This window comes from Notothenia rossii (assembly GCF_949606895.1).
Source record: "Notothenia rossii genome assembly, chromosome: 6".
Lineage (NCBI taxonomy): Eukaryota > Metazoa > Chordata > Actinopteri > Perciformes > Nototheniidae > Notothenia > Notothenia rossii.
Genome location: NC_136909.1, coordinates 76489730 through 76507140, shown reverse-complemented (window position 1 = coordinate 76507140; position 17411 = coordinate 76489730). Strand labels below are relative to the sequence as shown.

General features: G+C 39.3%; 1 protein-coding gene across 1 annotated transcript in view; it reads right to left on the bottom strand.

The window, feature by feature from the left end:
• The window catches only part of sorcs3b (sortilin related VPS10 domain containing receptor 3b), a 37179-nt gene that overhangs the window by 17708 nt on the left and 2060 nt on the right, over window positions 1–17411 (bottom strand). The window contains exons 2-7 of the mRNA XM_079687300.1: window positions 6463–6530; window positions 2402–2501; window positions 2105–2263; window positions 1851–1924; window positions 989–1053; window positions 213–331 (exon numbers count right to left, since the gene is read on the bottom strand). Of these exons, the coding sequence (XP_079543426.1) occupies window positions 213–331; window positions 989–1053; window positions 1851–1924; window positions 2105–2263; window positions 2402–2501; window positions 6463–6530 (585 nt within the window). The remainder of the gene's footprint in view (window positions 1–212; window positions 332–988; window positions 1054–1850; window positions 1925–2104; window positions 2264–2401; window positions 2502–6462; window positions 6531–17411) is intronic.

Sequence of the window (17411 nt, the reverse complement as noted above, 5' to 3'; positions counted from 1 at the left end):
CCTTCACATGAATGAGACAAAACATAATCAAAACACACATTGGGCAAGTGGGGAACAGGTGTGTGGGGGGAAAGCCATTATGTGGGTTTTGATGGAAAAGCATGAACTGGATGCACAAAAAAACAACAAGAAAATCAAATTTCACAGAGACAGAAACATGTGCGTGAAAAGATGGCGTTTTAGCAAGAAAAGTAATCTATCACTAATCAAACCTGTGTGAAAACATATTCATCCTGCACAACCATAGAGTTGGTGTCTACATATCCAGGGAAAAGGTACAGTTTGCTGCCTTCTGTGCATCGTTGGGCTCTGCACTTCACGTACTGGGCGCCTGTGGAGAGGCGAAAGAAAATCAATCAGAAGTAAATTACAACCATTTACACCTTCAAAATGCACTTTGTATTCACTGGAGCTGCTATATATTATATATATGCTAAACAGACTCTAAGTTTACAGTCCTGGAACAACTTCAAGCTTGGGTAACTGTAGAAATAATAAAGAACATATTCAATAACTACTTTACAGTGGACATTTGCCCATTTTGAGATCCAAATTAGCTGAGATTCAACGCAGTAATGCATTGCAGTGCTTGCATTGTGTCAGAGTACAAAATAAGTTCGTTTTTTCACGAGATAGTAGTTTGTATGCTAATTCAGAGACAGATTTCCTCACCACAGGGGGAATTTAAGTATGAGTATAGAACAGGAAACCCCTTATAATTGGTTTGACAGAATCTATCATGCTGTTTAGATGGGGAGGTGGTGAGTTTTTTCTATGAGACACAGGGGATAGATTAAAGAAGAGAAACATCCATCAACCCGCTAAAACTCTCCGTTTTTGTCAGGAGACACCTATTGTGCTTTACTAGACTTTAGGGACCAATCTCGACAACAGAACGGGTCTAATCTTCCCCGTGACCTCGCTCGAAATGAGAGGCAAGGGGTCCTGAGGGTCTTGCTGCTGTGGCGGACTGGAGTGCAGCACTCACGGCCTTTTGCGATGCGCGTCTCGATGTGGACCACATCTGATTCTCTGTCCAGCCCCATTACCGCCCTTGAAAGAGCACGAGGAGGAGACGATAGAGAGCAGCAGACAGAAGTGTAAATGGGGAAGAAAAGGGAACATTAGATAAGAGATGGGAGATGGGAGGACAGGCTGAGTGTCACAGCTGTAGATGGACATCTCTATTCTGTTAAACCTATAGAAAGATGTTTTTATCCCCTGAAAAGTGAAAGTCACCAGCTGCAATTCATCTCAATTCAAAACAGGACACAACAAAAATAAGCTATTATCAGAAACATCAACCATAGCAAATGTATTGTAGGTGGCTGCAACACCATTTAGAAAAATAACTCTCTGACAACGTGCATGAAGGAACGGTTTCAAGAGCACCAATAATGCATTGTTTCGGGTGCCGCTGTACCCGCTGCGTTGCTCTTATTTATCTAACACCTCGCCGTTCAAGCATGTGGAGAGGATGTCCTCCAACAAATGTCCTTTCTTTCATGGCTTAAAAACACTCTTGGGTTTGACACGTACCATGACAAACAGGGATAAACGGCCTCGCATCAATATTCACCGCTTTGTGCCCGAGCAGTCGAGATTACTTAATGACAGCGACAACAAAAACAGCATGTCATGTTGGTGCTATGAAAAAGAAGCGTAACATTACTTCAGGTCTACGGTACGTGACATGGATATAATGGGTTTTGTGCTCGACTGCCATGGGGAGGAGATCTGTTTTTGACAAGAGATCACGGGATCCTTCTGGCAGCTTTGGGTCACGAACACTATCATTATGCAAATTACAATCAGTCAACTGTACAAAAATAGGATCTACATAATCATACCAGTAGAATCGGCCTGGCATCACGTTGTCGTGCACAAGCTGCCATTTCCTCCCAAAGTCCATTGAACTGTACAGCTGCAAGACAAAAAATGAGGCCGATCTTCATCACTCTTAAAGTTTCAGGAGGAAGTTAATGTTAATGAGCAGCTAAGCTATAATCACTTCCAAAGAAGAAACACATTTATTTTAAAAAGAAATGTAAAACTGTTTTCAGCATCATATATTATCTTCATTGTGGATTCACTCAGAATCTACCTTGCCGTCATGACTGTACGCCAGTATCCAGTTCTCCTGTGCAGGGTGGAAGAGCAGGCTCAGGATATTGAAGTTAATGGGATACTTCTCAAAGCTTGCCCCTTCATCTGAACTGATGAGAACAGCGCTCTCTACCTCCGGGTCGCTAAGCATCATTATCTAAAATACAGAGGGCCAGACGAGGGATATGGCATTAGAAGAGGGAGAGAAGGACAGAGGGACCGTCATTTGGCAGCAATTTAAAGAGAAAAATCTGTAATTTGATGGCGGGACTGTAAGGGATCAGAGATAAAAGACCTTCTGTTTGTTGGTAGGGCAGACGTACAGGTAACTCAAAACTGTCCTTGAGCCCACTTTGTCGTTGAGTTTGCTATAGGTGCTTCCATAGTCAGAGGATCTGCACAAAAACAGAAACATCATATTGTATGTTTGATGAAAGAAATCCATTAGAGACATGTTTGCTTTTAGAGCACCGTACCAGTGATGTGGCATGTTTTAGCCCATTACCTACAAATCAGTTTTCATTTGCGTGACTGCAGCTCCAAAGCATAGCATATGTTTTTCAAATTTTTCTGAAAACCTTTTTGCAAACAACATCGACTTGCAGTGAGAGACTGACTTCCTGTAATGTTTTATCTTTGTTTGTGTTGCTCTTATAAAGCACTTTGATGTAATCCTGCAAGAAATGTGCTCTACTAAAAATGTGCTGTCATTACTCCATCAGTCATCTACAGCGGGTGCTCAAATTATTATTGAGGACGAAATAGGGAAAATAACATGGAAAAACACATTCATTAATGGAGGCGTCTGCTCTTTATTCAACCAAAATGTTTCAGCACAGGGTGGCGGTTGAATAAAAAGCAGAGCTCTCAAGAAGTCAGAACTGTAAATAAAGATTGCAAAGATTATATTTTACAGAAAGTTGCTAAAAACAGACAAATTGAATAAATACTTGTTAATGAACCCTGTGGAGTTTTGACAAAAAGTGAGACATTTTTTGATGAGATTGTACAATTTTGTTTTGTTTTGTGTACACAGAGCAATGTTGCCAACAATGTTCAATATAATCATAGCCTGTGAATAAAACGGCTGGATGACAGTAAGTAACAAACAAATAACTGTGACATCATTACACAAGTATTAACAGAAATACAAGAAGAAAAAATACGGCTACATTTAAGAGATGCTGAATAATTTCTAAGCTAATCTCATCAATATGAACAGACATAAAATGAGCACCTGCCACCTGCCGAATACAGGGAAATGCTGTCTGTTGGGGGTAAACAATTCAGGTCATCTGCCAACAAGGAAGATGCATCCTTATCTAACTCTTATTTTAAAAGCTTTATCTGAGAGTGTTGTACAAAGATCATGGCTAGAGAGGCCCAGACGCTGTGATTAACTCACTCTTGTAGACTTGTAGAAAAAATAATTAGTCCAGATCAGGGATGGTTTGTTTTAGTCACCTTTATATTTAAGTTGGTAAACTCTTAAAGTTTAAGTAGTTATGGTCTGTCAAGTCACTAAATGTTGCAGAGGAAGACAATGTCAACTGGTTAAGGTAAAAGCAGCAGACAACGCAAATAAAAAACATTGATTGATGATTAGCCATGTCTACCAAATTAAATTGCCAATAATTGCTGGCAAGAAATGTAGCAATGCAACGGTAAATACAGGAAGCAGAAGACGGCTAACTAATGCAAACAATGCAGGTTTTAAAACATCCAAACAAATCAACATTGGACATGTATTGAACAGGTTTGTTAGGATTCAAAGATACCAACAATGAACATCACTCAAACAGTCTTTACATTACATATCAACAGGGGAACCTCTTAGCATATTCTTTTTTTGCACAAGCGCCAAGGAAATAATCTGTAATCTCCTCTTCACAACTGCATGACAAGAAAGCAATAAGTACAAATATTTATATAAAGAAAGGCATAATGCAAGTTTGGTAGCATTCTGCATTACAAAAGGTTGACATATTCATTAGGCATGTCATACACACATCAACAACACAGTTCAAAACAATGCAGCTTTGACAAACACATAATGCAGACTTAAAGGTGGGGTAGGTAATTCACTTCAGAAACACTTTTTGTTATATTCCATGGAATGCTTTTAACATCCCGATAGCAATGAATATCTTAAATGCTTTGACAATAAATACATTAAAAAATGTCATCTGTGGAAGCCGTAGCGCTGTAAAAAGCACGAACAATCATCTGAGCCGGCCGGGCTAAAATAACTGGATGGCCTACCTGCCTGCCAGCCTTCCATCTCGTGCACAAACTTATCTCGTGCCCTCATTGGTCATGTGCGCGTGCGTGTGTGTTGGAGGAGGGGCTCTGTAAGGAAGTCTGAAGGAAGAGGCAGATTTTTTCCGGTTGTGTATTTTCAAATTCTAGTACACTCTAGCTGGTTTCTCCATTCTTACCTACCCTACCTTTAACATTCACTTTACACATGTCAAGAAAGTTTTTGTCAGCTGAATGTTATGCAGCACTGACATGTAATGAAACCAGCATCTGCCTGTGAGTTAGGAAATTAATTTCTGAACCTCAGGTATGGTTAGGAATATGGTCAACGGTAATGTAAATAATACTGAATCCTTACCAGAGCGAAGACAACACTCTTTAATTAGAGGCTTCTTTTAACAACTTAGTTTAGTTTGATACTTGTCTTCGGTTTTCTTTTCATCTTCAGGGGATGCCAATTTCTGTTACTGTGTTGCAAAACAATAAACTTCAAAGCTATCAAACACATGTTTAAGTAGTCCTTTAAAGCAGATAAAAACAAAAGAAAGGAATGACAATAAGTCACACATTTGTCGATTATCTAAATGGCCTGGGTTTACACTTGATTTAGACAATTAGTTCTGCATCGTATTCACATTATTACGCTTCATACAACTGCCTGTTCCTTCCATGCATCCCATGACAAGATTAGATGTGTTTGTCATCTTGATCTTCATATTTTCTCCTCGTCACAAACAGCCACTCCACGCTCACAGTTCTACCTGAGTGCCTCTAAATGTAATTTCACTGCATAATTGGATAGATACCCAGTGTCTGCAGCCATTGTCTGTGCATTAATCTGAATCGTCCCATTTCGTGTTGACATTGCTTACGAAGACTTACCACTCAACACATTTTTGTTAGTACTTATTTCGCTTTTCTTTGATTGAGGCTGTGGGAAAAAAATCCTCTTAAATGATGTCATTATATCCTGAAGTTTCTTAAGCACAAAGGGTAGCCTTTTGAAAAACACAAAGGGACTCGATGTGTGTTCAGATTCTGCAAGTCACCCATTGATCTGCACATTGCATTCAGCCACCAACAGTGGCCCCGAGCTGTAGTCATAAATCATTTATTTTGTTATCACAGGAATCATTTACTCCCGTTTCTTTTCATAACATCCAAATCTCTGCTTTCCTAATACTCATACTAAGAGCCTTTGTGCACCCCCTGAGGTGCACTCTAATTTACTCGTGGTGCTATTGTTAAGCAGACACCTTGATGATGGAAGACCTCCTGTACACAATATGGGATATCAAAACGTGTCAACTCGGGTGTAAATCTTAGCGGCGCCTCTGGTGAAACAGATATTAATTTGAAACTCTATGCTTGGCGGTCTGATGGTCTCTTTTTTCACGTGTATTTCAGAATGAAATGAGTTCTCTGCAGGCTATGAGAGAGGTGAGAAAAAAAACCGCACAGAATCAGAGGGCTGGATTGGCCTCTGCGGTATAATCCTTAATGAATTCAATTCTTATTTATGATCTGACAGGGCACTGTAACTCACCTCTCAGTACATACTGAATAGAATTACTACGGCTATACAGTAGCAATTGCATGTCAATTGCTTCTGGAACAAAAGGTTATGGATGACAATCAATCAGAAAACTCCATCAGGAAGTTTCTAGGTCAGAGGAAAAGAGACACAAGAGAAAGAACAATAAACTTCAGATAGTTTTATCATTCATTTCTGTGCTGATGATGGACAGGAAATAAGGGGGGGGGGGGGGGGGGGGTTGTAAAAGGCTTTTTCTTAGTTGGGTTGTTTTTTATTTATAGGACTGAAAGAAGCAAAGAAGAGGATGCTTAATTCTGAACTACTTCATATTGCTTTATTACAATACTTCATATTGGCTCCAAGTGTAACTTCATTGTTCATATCCTAGCGAGTGAGAACACTATAAATCACACTAACACAATACTGCGCTCTCCATGAATACATTATCCTTATTGTTTTTAGGCCTCTGCTTTTGCATATTTATAAATCCTTGCCACGATGCCATTACCTTTCGATTTAGATGGAAAAGTTAAAAATAGCAATGACAAACACAAACTTACCTCCACAGTGAGCTCTCAGTAACAGCCCCCAGGTTGAAGTCATACAGCTTAGTCAAGATCAGGATCACCTACAACATAATAAAAACAGACATGCTTAATTACATGCCAACGCTTGCACTAAAAAGCTTTTGCATACAGTAAGTGCCTCCCCAGCATGCACCTGTCTATACCTAATGGCGTGGAATGAATACAACATGTCTGCTACATCCCTTTACTAATAACTACCAGCGTCATACAGCATGTTATCCCAATGACAAGTGATCCTCATGTTGTCAGGAGATGTCAGTCTGCTATTGGAAGGAACTAAAGAAAACCCATGTGTGCTGTCAGAAATGGTGTCTGTTCTTCATGTGGAATGATACCTACATAACAGCAACATCTTATCATAATTGTGCACTGAACTATAAAAAAAGAAATGCAGTCAGCGGCTGCCGCGAACAATCCTCTCTCCTTCCCTTTTTCATCTGTCTTCCTTTTACCTTCAAATTAGGGAAGTAGCTGCAGGTCTCAAATGTGGTTTTTGGAAGATGTTATGTCTCTTATTTTACTCATTGGATGACGTCCAGTTCCCGTTTTGGCTAAATGCTTTTGCGTGTTCTCTGAGGGTGGTTGGAAGATGGGTTTCTGGGAAAACAAAAATGTGGCCCATAAAAGTCTGCCAAGGCACAGAGGGCAGAGTGAAATGGTGTGCAAGCAAATTATTGTCACTCCAATGGCATTATAAATGACTTCCCATGGGGACGCTCATAACTCAGGATAAAGAGGGGGGTTGGGGAAGAGAGGGAGGGCAGGGCATGAAGGGAGGGAGAAGGAATGGTAGATTATAACAATCAGGGAGCAGGAACATAGCATAATATGACAAATTCTATATAAAGCCTGAAAGATAGGTCAAAAGCTCAATTACAGTGAGTTTAAACACATTAACCTTATGGGACCCATGGAAGAAGTCATTAAGCCGAGAAAAGCCACACAAGACTCGGAGGAACAAAGACGTGCCTCTAAGCCTGCTTTGGAAATGTTAAAAACCCAATTGACCCACGATTTAGCCATCAAATGGCCAATGTGCATGACTGGGACTATCTGCATTACAGGTTAATTAACCAATCACACAGAGAGAGAAGCATTTGCATAACTAAATGCACCATGTCTGCAAGGTCCAATGCTGGAGTCTGAATCAATTTAGAGAGCCGACTTAGTTAAGTGGCTGTGATGTTGGACCTAATTGCCTGCTTTGAAAACTACCGTAGATACGAGAGAAAAACTCAGCAAAACTGTCGATCGTTTGTTTCTTCACTTCTCTGTTGCTAACAGCAGTGACTCTGTGTCATGGGACTGTATAAATAATACAAGGTAAATTGAATCTTGAATTGACTACATCAGTGTCAAACTAGAAGCGCCTTATTCCCAACCAAAGGGATTCAAATACTGCGCACTGCAAATTAACTGAGTGAACAACGAATAAATGTTCACAGTTTTATGGGGTTCAATCACTCGAACAACGATCCAATTTAATCAAATGCTAACTAATTTAACTGAGAACGTAAAACAACGTCCAAAAATAGCCCCGAATGGCAGAAGTTGATAACAAAGCCCCTCAGCACCCGAGCTGTAATTGTCATTAGAAGCTCCGTCTTAAATGTTATTAACGTTTTTGTGCGGTCGGCTCATTAACAAAAGCTGACCCGTTGATATGGGTCAGGGAAGATCTACCTCGGGGACCAACAGACTAGTGAGGCAGATGACTGCTTGGCTGATTTGTCCCTAAGTGGATACATCAAGGGTACATCACTGAAAACTGTGTGTCCCCACGTCTTCAAATTATTGATAGCTGAGCGTCAGGGCTCAAGTCAATAAGGAGCAATTACTTACATGCAAATGCTGAAGGAGAGCACATGCACATCAGATGCATGGTTTAAACTATAAGGACCCAACAAATATAGAAGAATATTAAAACTCAAATTCTGAGAGTTTGTGGTGCAGCCCTGCACTTATGTAAATACTGGGAACAAACAAACACAAAATGGTTTCCAGAATTATTTTCGAGCCTTCTAGCTAAATATAATTTTCCATGCATATCGTCGCTCACTTGCATACATGAAATTAAGTAAGGACCCTGGAAGGCCAAAAGCAGTGCATTTATTCATGTTTATGTTTTATTGATGTGAGCAAAGAGAGCTTTGCCCCGGGAAAGTCAACCAATCATTTTTCGGATTGGCGCTCCCCCTCCGAGGAGTTGGGTTAGTCATCCTTTTATCATAACGTTTTATTCTTGCTGCTTTCTTTCCTTCTTTTGCTTTATTTATTTGTACTTTCTATCATTCTTTCAATCTCTCTGTCTTTTTTCCTTTCTTAGTTTTAAAAACAGGCTCTGCAGGTATACTGTTTTCTGCTGTTTATATATTTCATAAGGAACTGCACTTAGAAAAAGAGGAAAACAAACATTAAAGGTGAAGTCACAAGCTGTTTGGCCACGGAAAGGTATCAACTCTTGAAGATGGCTGCATAGACAGCCTCCATGGCAACAAAGGATTACATCCATGATGTAATTGTGAGATAATGCATCGGCTTGACACACGTCTCATCCACACACAGACCTACACGCTACACTTGCACAAGCATATTCACACACACAGATTGCTGGAGCAAATCAAATCTTTAGAAATGACTAATGACATATCCATCTGTTTTTTTTTTTAAAAGAGAAATTCTCAAATGTTTAAAGTGCTTCAGTGGGACGTGAGAGGCATTTCAACCCCATGTTGGTGGGCAGAGGTTTTTCTACACAGCTCGCAATTTAGGCATGAATCATCTCTATCAATCAACTGCAATATGGCTATTAAGAAATATGAGAAAGACTGTTGCTTCACATCAGTGCAGTTTTACTGTACTCGCTAACAACACGCTCCGAATGAAATCTGTAGCCCTCACTAAAGCATCTTCAAGATGGCAGCTTTCAAGAACATGCCTGCTTAATTGGGTAGTCAAGGGAAACAAAATAGTCCCTTACTATAATAATCACACCTCCAGATTGCTGTTTCTTTCCTTCTTAGGAGTTACACACAACGGGAAGTAGTAGCAATCTTCAGAAATACCGCCACTTTCATGTAGCTCTGGCACTGTTTTTGAACCGAGCCAGAGGGGCCAAATGAAGGATCCAAATTAATTTCCAAGGGACCCCCAAAGTTGAGAACAGTGAGTGATGTGAAGTTCTTTGTAACAAAAGAAAAAAAAGCATTGGCACATTCTTCTATTTCCTTTACCTTTAGCACTCAGTGAAAAGTTCACAGCTGAAATGATACACATTTACATTCTCATGAATACATAAGCTTCTGTATATTGTACAGTGGGGTAAACACATTCATACACAGAGTCATCTCCCAGGAGTAACCCTTGTCTATTTACCTCCTCTGAGTATAACCACCACATCGAAATGCCTGACAATTCGCTGAAATGTGTCGACACTAATTAAATCATGTCTTCAATATAAGCTTTCATAAGCTGGCTTTTACCCAAATATGCCATCGCTCCTTGTCAGCTGTCTGTGGGTCAGTGTTTGTCACCTTATTAGATTTGATAAACAAAGTTAAAAGGTGTGTATCGAATCTGTCAAAATATTTAATTGAAACTTAGCCTTGAGTGCAGGTGTTCTTTTGTTTACCGGGAGTGGCTAGATTTAGGTGTATAGTAAGCGGCTTTTTTTCTGTGCGAGTTTTTTTGTTTTCTAGGGAGTTAGACCATGAGGATTATAATACAAATAATATTTTAATAATGTATAATAATTATGAGAATAAAAAACAGAGAGTGCTTCACTGAGACAAGTTAGCATGTTGAATAAACAACACACCCAAGTTCTGCGTAACACAGACTAGTGGACTGATAAGAGCTCATTACATATTTGGTGTATATGTAGACCAGTAAGTAAATTAAATGGTAGTACAACAATTTAGAATGTTGTGTCAAATTTAAAGAAACCTATCAACAATAAAGATCAAATTAAAAGAAAATGTAAATATGTTTAACTATCAGCAGTGCTTACCATTACAAAGAACAAATCAAAGAAAAACAATTTAATTCAATAGTTAAGACATCATCCTTACATCACTGATGATCGCATCCTAAAACGCGTACAGAATAAAAAACTCTCAAACAAAAAGAATATCTTTGAGGGCAAATTGAGTCTGTAATGGGCCGGATTGGGGTGCTGCCCAGCTTTTACATAATTGTTGTATGTGTCCCAGCGTAAATTACCCTAAATTGACTCTCTGCCATTACGACTTTGAATAAGAAGCGGAAGAAGTGGTTTGGAAGAGGAAGCGGGGTGAAAAAGGTAGTGGGAAGAGCCAAGTCTATGAACTAATGCAGATCCACGGGGCCCCTAATGCATCCGGGCAATTATCAGACACCAAAAGCTGGCATATCAATGTGAGAGGAGCAAACTGGGACTCCATTGTTCGCCTCACTACTCTGAATTTCTCTGGCCTGAAAGCAGAGGCAATTCTGAGGACACAAACATAAAACCTGTTTCATTTGTTGTTAAGCTCATTACATCCTAAACTTCATTAACAGAATAAAGACAGAAGCCGAGGGCAAGAAATGAGAGGCTGTTTGAATCTTTAAATCAACAAGCTAATTAACGTCCCAGATCTTCTACACCCACTGCACTGACAACATGTGAGGTTTGAATTGGTCTATTACTTTTATGTTTTATATCTTGTTAATAATGAGGAAAAGCTCCCAAGCCAAACAGAAGAGAAAATGTTGGTTTATGTCCTTTGTTAGGCCCAAAACCCACTTAATAGTTGAGAAAGTAATCTGTGTATAAAGTGAGTGTATGTGTCACAACACACCCAACACAGTGATATAAATGTTCTCTCTCATAATATTAATATATTCATGCATCCATTAGAAATTATCGGAAGCAAACACCTGCGGAGAAAAGAAATACAGTATTGGTTGTGCATTTGCATAAATGTCTTAAAGGCTTGTCAGAGATGAGGGCGAAATCAAGGTGCACTGCAAGTGGGTGAGGGGATAAAAACACAACATGTGGCTCTGCGAGGACTCCTCTAAAGTAAAGCACTTAGCAGAAAAGACAAACGTCATTCAAAATGAATGATGCGGTCGAAGAGAGGCCTAACTCTGTCCGCATCTTATCTGAGGTCCAATTGATTGTTGGTACTTCTGTGGGTGAAAACATACTCTGGGGAGGCTGCTTTCATCAAGTAAAACCCAGCGAAATGTCCCTGGTGCATTAGTCTGCTGTCTGCTGTTTACTTATCCTCCTGACTCCTGAGCTTTGGTCATATTGCTCTAATGCAGGTTTCAGCAATCAATTCAGGCCATTATGGGGGGAGGGACTTAATTAAATGGGCTGAATAGAGGAGGGTTTCACTTCAAACACATTGAGAGGAGATGTTATGTCTCTGCTGCTAACAACAATACACATTAAAGGTGCTGTTTGCCATTAGTGGGATAAAAGATTGTGATTGCTTAATTTCTTTAAAGAAAGCTTGGGGTAAGAAGTAAATGAAAAATGTTTAATGGAGTATGTATAAATATATATACACGGTTTTTATTCCTCCTTTGTGTTTATATGTTGACATCACAGCACTCTGTTTTGTACCAAAGGTGAAAAACAAGATGCATCCAAGGACAAATCTGATGGCAAATTCAGAACTAATTTAAATGTTTTGACACATTGTAGCCCTGTTACTCATTAAGGCATGGACGACTACAGAGATTGGAAATGTAGCAGGGTGAAATATGATAATGTCACATCTCTGGAAAATGAACAGGTTTTTGATGAATTTGAACTATAGTTAGCATTTTGGAGTACTTTGAGCAGAACACCACTCAGACATTTCTCTCGTCTCATTTATTCCTTCACAGCTTTGGCTCCTAATGGCTCAGCTTTTGCCCGCGGGGGTCTGAGCTGGAGCCAAAGGCAACAGTGGGTCCAAATTGAGATTTTGAAAAGAAAGAGCCCTCTACCTAAAATGACCCCCTATACGAATAATTCTGCGAGATCACTACACACATCTGTCCACACCCCCCAACATCAGTGATACATTATGAGTTGATATCGATCCTACAAATTACAGTTTAATACGTTTCCTTGCAACAAAGAACAATATTCTTGCAGTGATTTGAAGCCTAGGAAGGTGTGAAAGTTGGAGGGTGTCAGTGTTGCAACACTGGTATGGTCTTACAGCCAATTGGACAGGTTACATTTCGTTTTGAAAGAGTCCACTGATAAAAAGTTGGTCAAATGTTCCAGTGAATCTGACAAAGGTTATCTTATCGCCATTGATGTTTTTTATATCTTGTTCTTATTAATGTACTGTTATTAAGATATTTTATATGTGTATTAATTGTGATACCTTCAACACTGTTCAATGTTCAAACATTTGTAAGTAGGGGCTTCAAATAAGTGGTTTTCTGTGGCCTCTTCCTGCACTGGATTTTATTTACTATCTTTGTTATGTTCTGTGTTAAAAACACAGCAAAAAAACTCAAACCAAACAAAGTGAATGTAAAGTTATGTGAAAGCAGTCGGTATATATTCATTACTTTAACCATGGTTTTGGGTTCAACTAGTAGAAAACAAAAAACAACACTTTATTTTTCATCTTGCATTCTTGGTCAGCCACAAAACATAAGAGTTCAGAGAGGCCAAAGTGCTTCCTTCCACAGGGAAAAATCTAATGATGTCTCTTATGGATCTGTATGTTATATCTGGCAGCAGTGGGGCGTTCAAGGCACAGGACATGTGGTTAGGTTGAGGAAACAAAAGCACTTTGTTTTTGGATTGGGAATAATGTGGTTCTGATGAATTTGAATAAAGTTAATACACCAGGTTTCAAGTAAAGTATAACTCTATTTAATAACCAAGGCCACCACCATTTAGTGTTTTGACTGCAAAACATTGTCATAAATAGGCTCTGGTGGTTGCTATTGTGGGAAAATCAATTAAAAATATTGCCTTACACCTCAGTTGTGAATAAAGTCACATTTTGAGCTCTTTAGTCGTTTAAACTTTGAGATTTGAATTTTACAACATATTCATGTGTTTGTCACACCTAATTTAATTGTTCTATAGTACACAGCGGCAGCAGGTCATACACACGTCTTAAAGAGTTACTCGAACATCTCCATATCAGAATGAAACGTGTTTGGGTAAAGAATTCAACCGAAGCAACCAATTATAACATTATATATGAAGAATTTCAATTTAATCATCTTTGTGTGGAAAATTGTGCCATTTTAAGAAATAAAAACAGTGTACACCAAAACAAGGTAGACATGCTAGGAAATATAATCAAAGAAGTTCTTTTAAAAAGAACCAGTCTTTTAGATTTAGTAAGAATATAATGTTCATAAAGAGTTATGCCAAGTAATTTTAATAATTTCCTTATCAATGTCAATTCAAAATCCAATACAATAATGACGTTTTTTAAGTGATGATTATAGTTACTGTCAAGTCTTTTCTTTACTGATGATTATTTTGTCATCATTTCTAAATTGCTGACTATTCAGTTTATTTCCTTTTTTCCATTTATATAGCTTCAGATTTGGACAATCACTCAATATCTTTAGTTTTTTTTTTTGCTCAAAGCAAAAACCATCATTAATTTCAGAGGGATTGTTCCAGGAAACCATTGAGTGAGTATTTTGTTTTCAAAATGTGTCATTTTTGTGTTTGGAAGTTTTCAATCATCTCCATTGATTGCTCGGTCTGTCGGTGTGTGTGTGGCGCTTTAAGTTTGGCCCTTTCTATCCCACTAGATAGGAAAAACCATTTCCCCCTCCAACTAATACATTCCTGTCTCTGTGAACTGCCAAGTCAACCCATTATTTAAGCCGACTGCCACCTGCGCAATCCCCGTCATCTTTAAACATGATAGTAACTGCTGTGTTGCTTCAGGCAAAAAGCTGCTTCAAGACCCTGCGAGTGTCAAGGCATTATGTAACCAAACCGGGAAGATTTGGTTCGAGTAATTACAGTAAAGAGCTGAACAAACGACCTTTAGCCATAACAACTTCTTTCATAAAGTGTCGCAGTTTGTGTTAACGATTTATCTGTGATGATTAATAAAGAGACCGTCTCCCAATTAGAATTTTCTGATTTTCACAATCAGAAAGTGCATACATTTGCTTTCATAACCTAATCACAGGTGTAGTATGTGACTACCACACTGTGACAGTTATTAAACTAATTAATCACATGCAAAACTGTCAAATATGATTCTGCACCCGCTTTATCACTTTGATTAAAATTGAAATAAGTATGTGTGTGTGTGTGTGTGTGTGTGTGTGTGTGTGTGTGTGTGTGTGTGTGTGTGTGTTAAACAGTGAGAGAGGGAATGATAGAGAGGCAGATAGAAATCAAGCAATGACAGTGAGCTTCAACACACGACTGGTGGCAGGCCTTTATTTGGTGCTTAAAATGCACTTTGTGAGCCAAAACTACCATCTAAGTGCAGAGGAAGTGCTGAGAGCCGGTGTTGATGCAATGCATTATGGTCCCAGAGCAGAAATGATTCATGAAAAAAAAGGCACACATGCATGTCATTTGTGGAATAAATCTGGGATTTCTCTGAATTATTACTATAGAGAGAGAGAAACTTGTATGCTGTGTGCCATGAAAAAACCGATAGCAAATGATGTATTTCTCTCTGTGAATGTTAATATCTCGCCCAAACAGGTTTCTCAAAATAGTTTCTGCTGTTGTAACCAGGAGTATACCTCTTACAAAGCACGCAGGATTTCGGCCGTATCTATCAGCATCTTACAATCACATCAGTGGACAGTGCACCCCTAAAGGCTTGAGACGGGCACGATTAATGAACAGACTTATGGTGCTGACACCCCAAGGGACAAGCAGCTAGAGGACAAAAATGACTAGTACAAAGAAATAACTTTTTCCATTGGCTACAGCTCTAAAATCTATGTTCAGGAAAATATCAAAAACTTTACTCACAATCAGTCGAAGCTGATGATGTATGCACAATGATATATCTAAAACCTCTAGAAAAGGCTTACAATGGCTAAATGCTGAGGTGCTGCAGCTATTCCTATACAAAATCTATCACAGAGAGGAAACAATTTGTACTGAATTCTTCCAACGTGAACCACTTTTTCATCTAATACCCTTAGCTAGCAAGCAGGGGACAGATGATGATGAAAAGTGCAAGAATAAAAGGTTTTGTAAGGTCATATTTTGGCCCCCTTTGACTCAACATCTTTGACTTTTACCTCAGACAACAAGGGGTCGGTCTGAGGTCTGCACTCACCCAGTTTATTAATGCAACATTATCCCAAACTATAAACACTAAACCACGTTGAAACTTTTTCCCTTTGTTGCATTTGAACACCATAACCGAGGCAGCTTTTCAATACATTTGTCATTATCCTGCATCACCCTCAAACTCCGGTCAAATGCCTTTGTGAATTGGGAACCGATTCCATTCGATTTTATGGATCAAGGAGTTCACAGGCAACCGGCTCTGGCTTGTTAAATGGAATGGACGTCTATCTAATGAACCGATTTTAAACACAAGTGTCCCCTAGGGCCATGCCATTTCCTCTTTTTTATTGTCTATTTATACCGATGATATTATTTGCAACAATAACCGCTTCATTCTGATTAAGCATGCAGACAACATGGCCCAGGAGGCATGTCTGATTCCCAGTCAGTCGCAGCAGACAAAGGCGACGTAGCAGAGCTGACAGATCCGTTTGACTCTCGAATCCTCGGACAAAAGAAACTATGAGATTCTCTCTTTAGCCAGGAAGAACAGCTGGCCTCATCGATGCCAGCTCCTCCTAGAGCCAGAGTTTAATAGAAGGCCAATGAAGATGACCCATACTCCCACGGTAGGCGGACCTTAGTTACAGCAACATAAGGAGCATTTCTGCAGCAGAAGCTCGGGGGACGTGATGTCAATAAAGACGCTCATTAACTGTCCTCAGCTTCAACATAGCGTCCTAGTTTGTGAGCTGTTCGTGAGGAGATGGTCAATCAGGAGCCTAAAATCATTCGGCTGCCAATAACACTGATCACCAGCTGGCTCGCACACTAAGACTTTTTGCCTTCAGGAGGGTAGCAGGGGGGACTCTGCATCCCTTGAGTGCTGGATGTGCTGCGATGACTGCTTAAAAAGATAACCAACATGGTATCACAGCTTGAACACTCATGTGAGGCAAAAAGACTGAAATATGAATTTACTATAAAAGGACATTACCAGCCAAGTGTCTTTATTAGTATTTTTTAATTAGTTTATTTTCTGTTTTTGCTCATATTTGTGGAAAAACATCTTTATAAATCAATCATCTTTATATCTGCTTCCCCATTCACATTCAGGGCAGATTTAAGATGTGGATACTACAGTCAATCAATACTACATGTAGTTAAGAAGCATACATTTAAAAAAAAAAGATCTGTGCAGTCTATGTTTTATTCCCATGGCTGAGTCCAATCAATGTTATCTCTCCTAAAGTCAAAGAGATATGACTTCAGGCTTTCATGTCTCAGACAATCACAGAAATCAAATAATGGTTGAGGGAGGACTGATTTGGTGACAGATTTGAGGATTTACACGATGAATTTCTTTATCAAATCTGAACTCTGAAGAGTCGACCCACCCCCCGCCCCCCTGGCACGTTCACCATCACCTTCTACATTTTTCTCATTTAACCCCCAATGGGATTTTACATCCTGGACAGATTACAGGCAACGTCTTGAAGTTAATATTTGATAGAGCTACCCCACACCACAGGAACTAAGTAATTTTCCTTCAAATGGTCCTCTTAGATTGGATTTATTATCAGTCATTTAAATCTAGTATAGTCTGAGCTGTAACATCCAGTCGTAAAATGCCATCAATTTAAACCTGGCAGTTCTCCTCATTCTTTTGGGAGAGGGGCTCAGACTGTATAAATCTCTGATG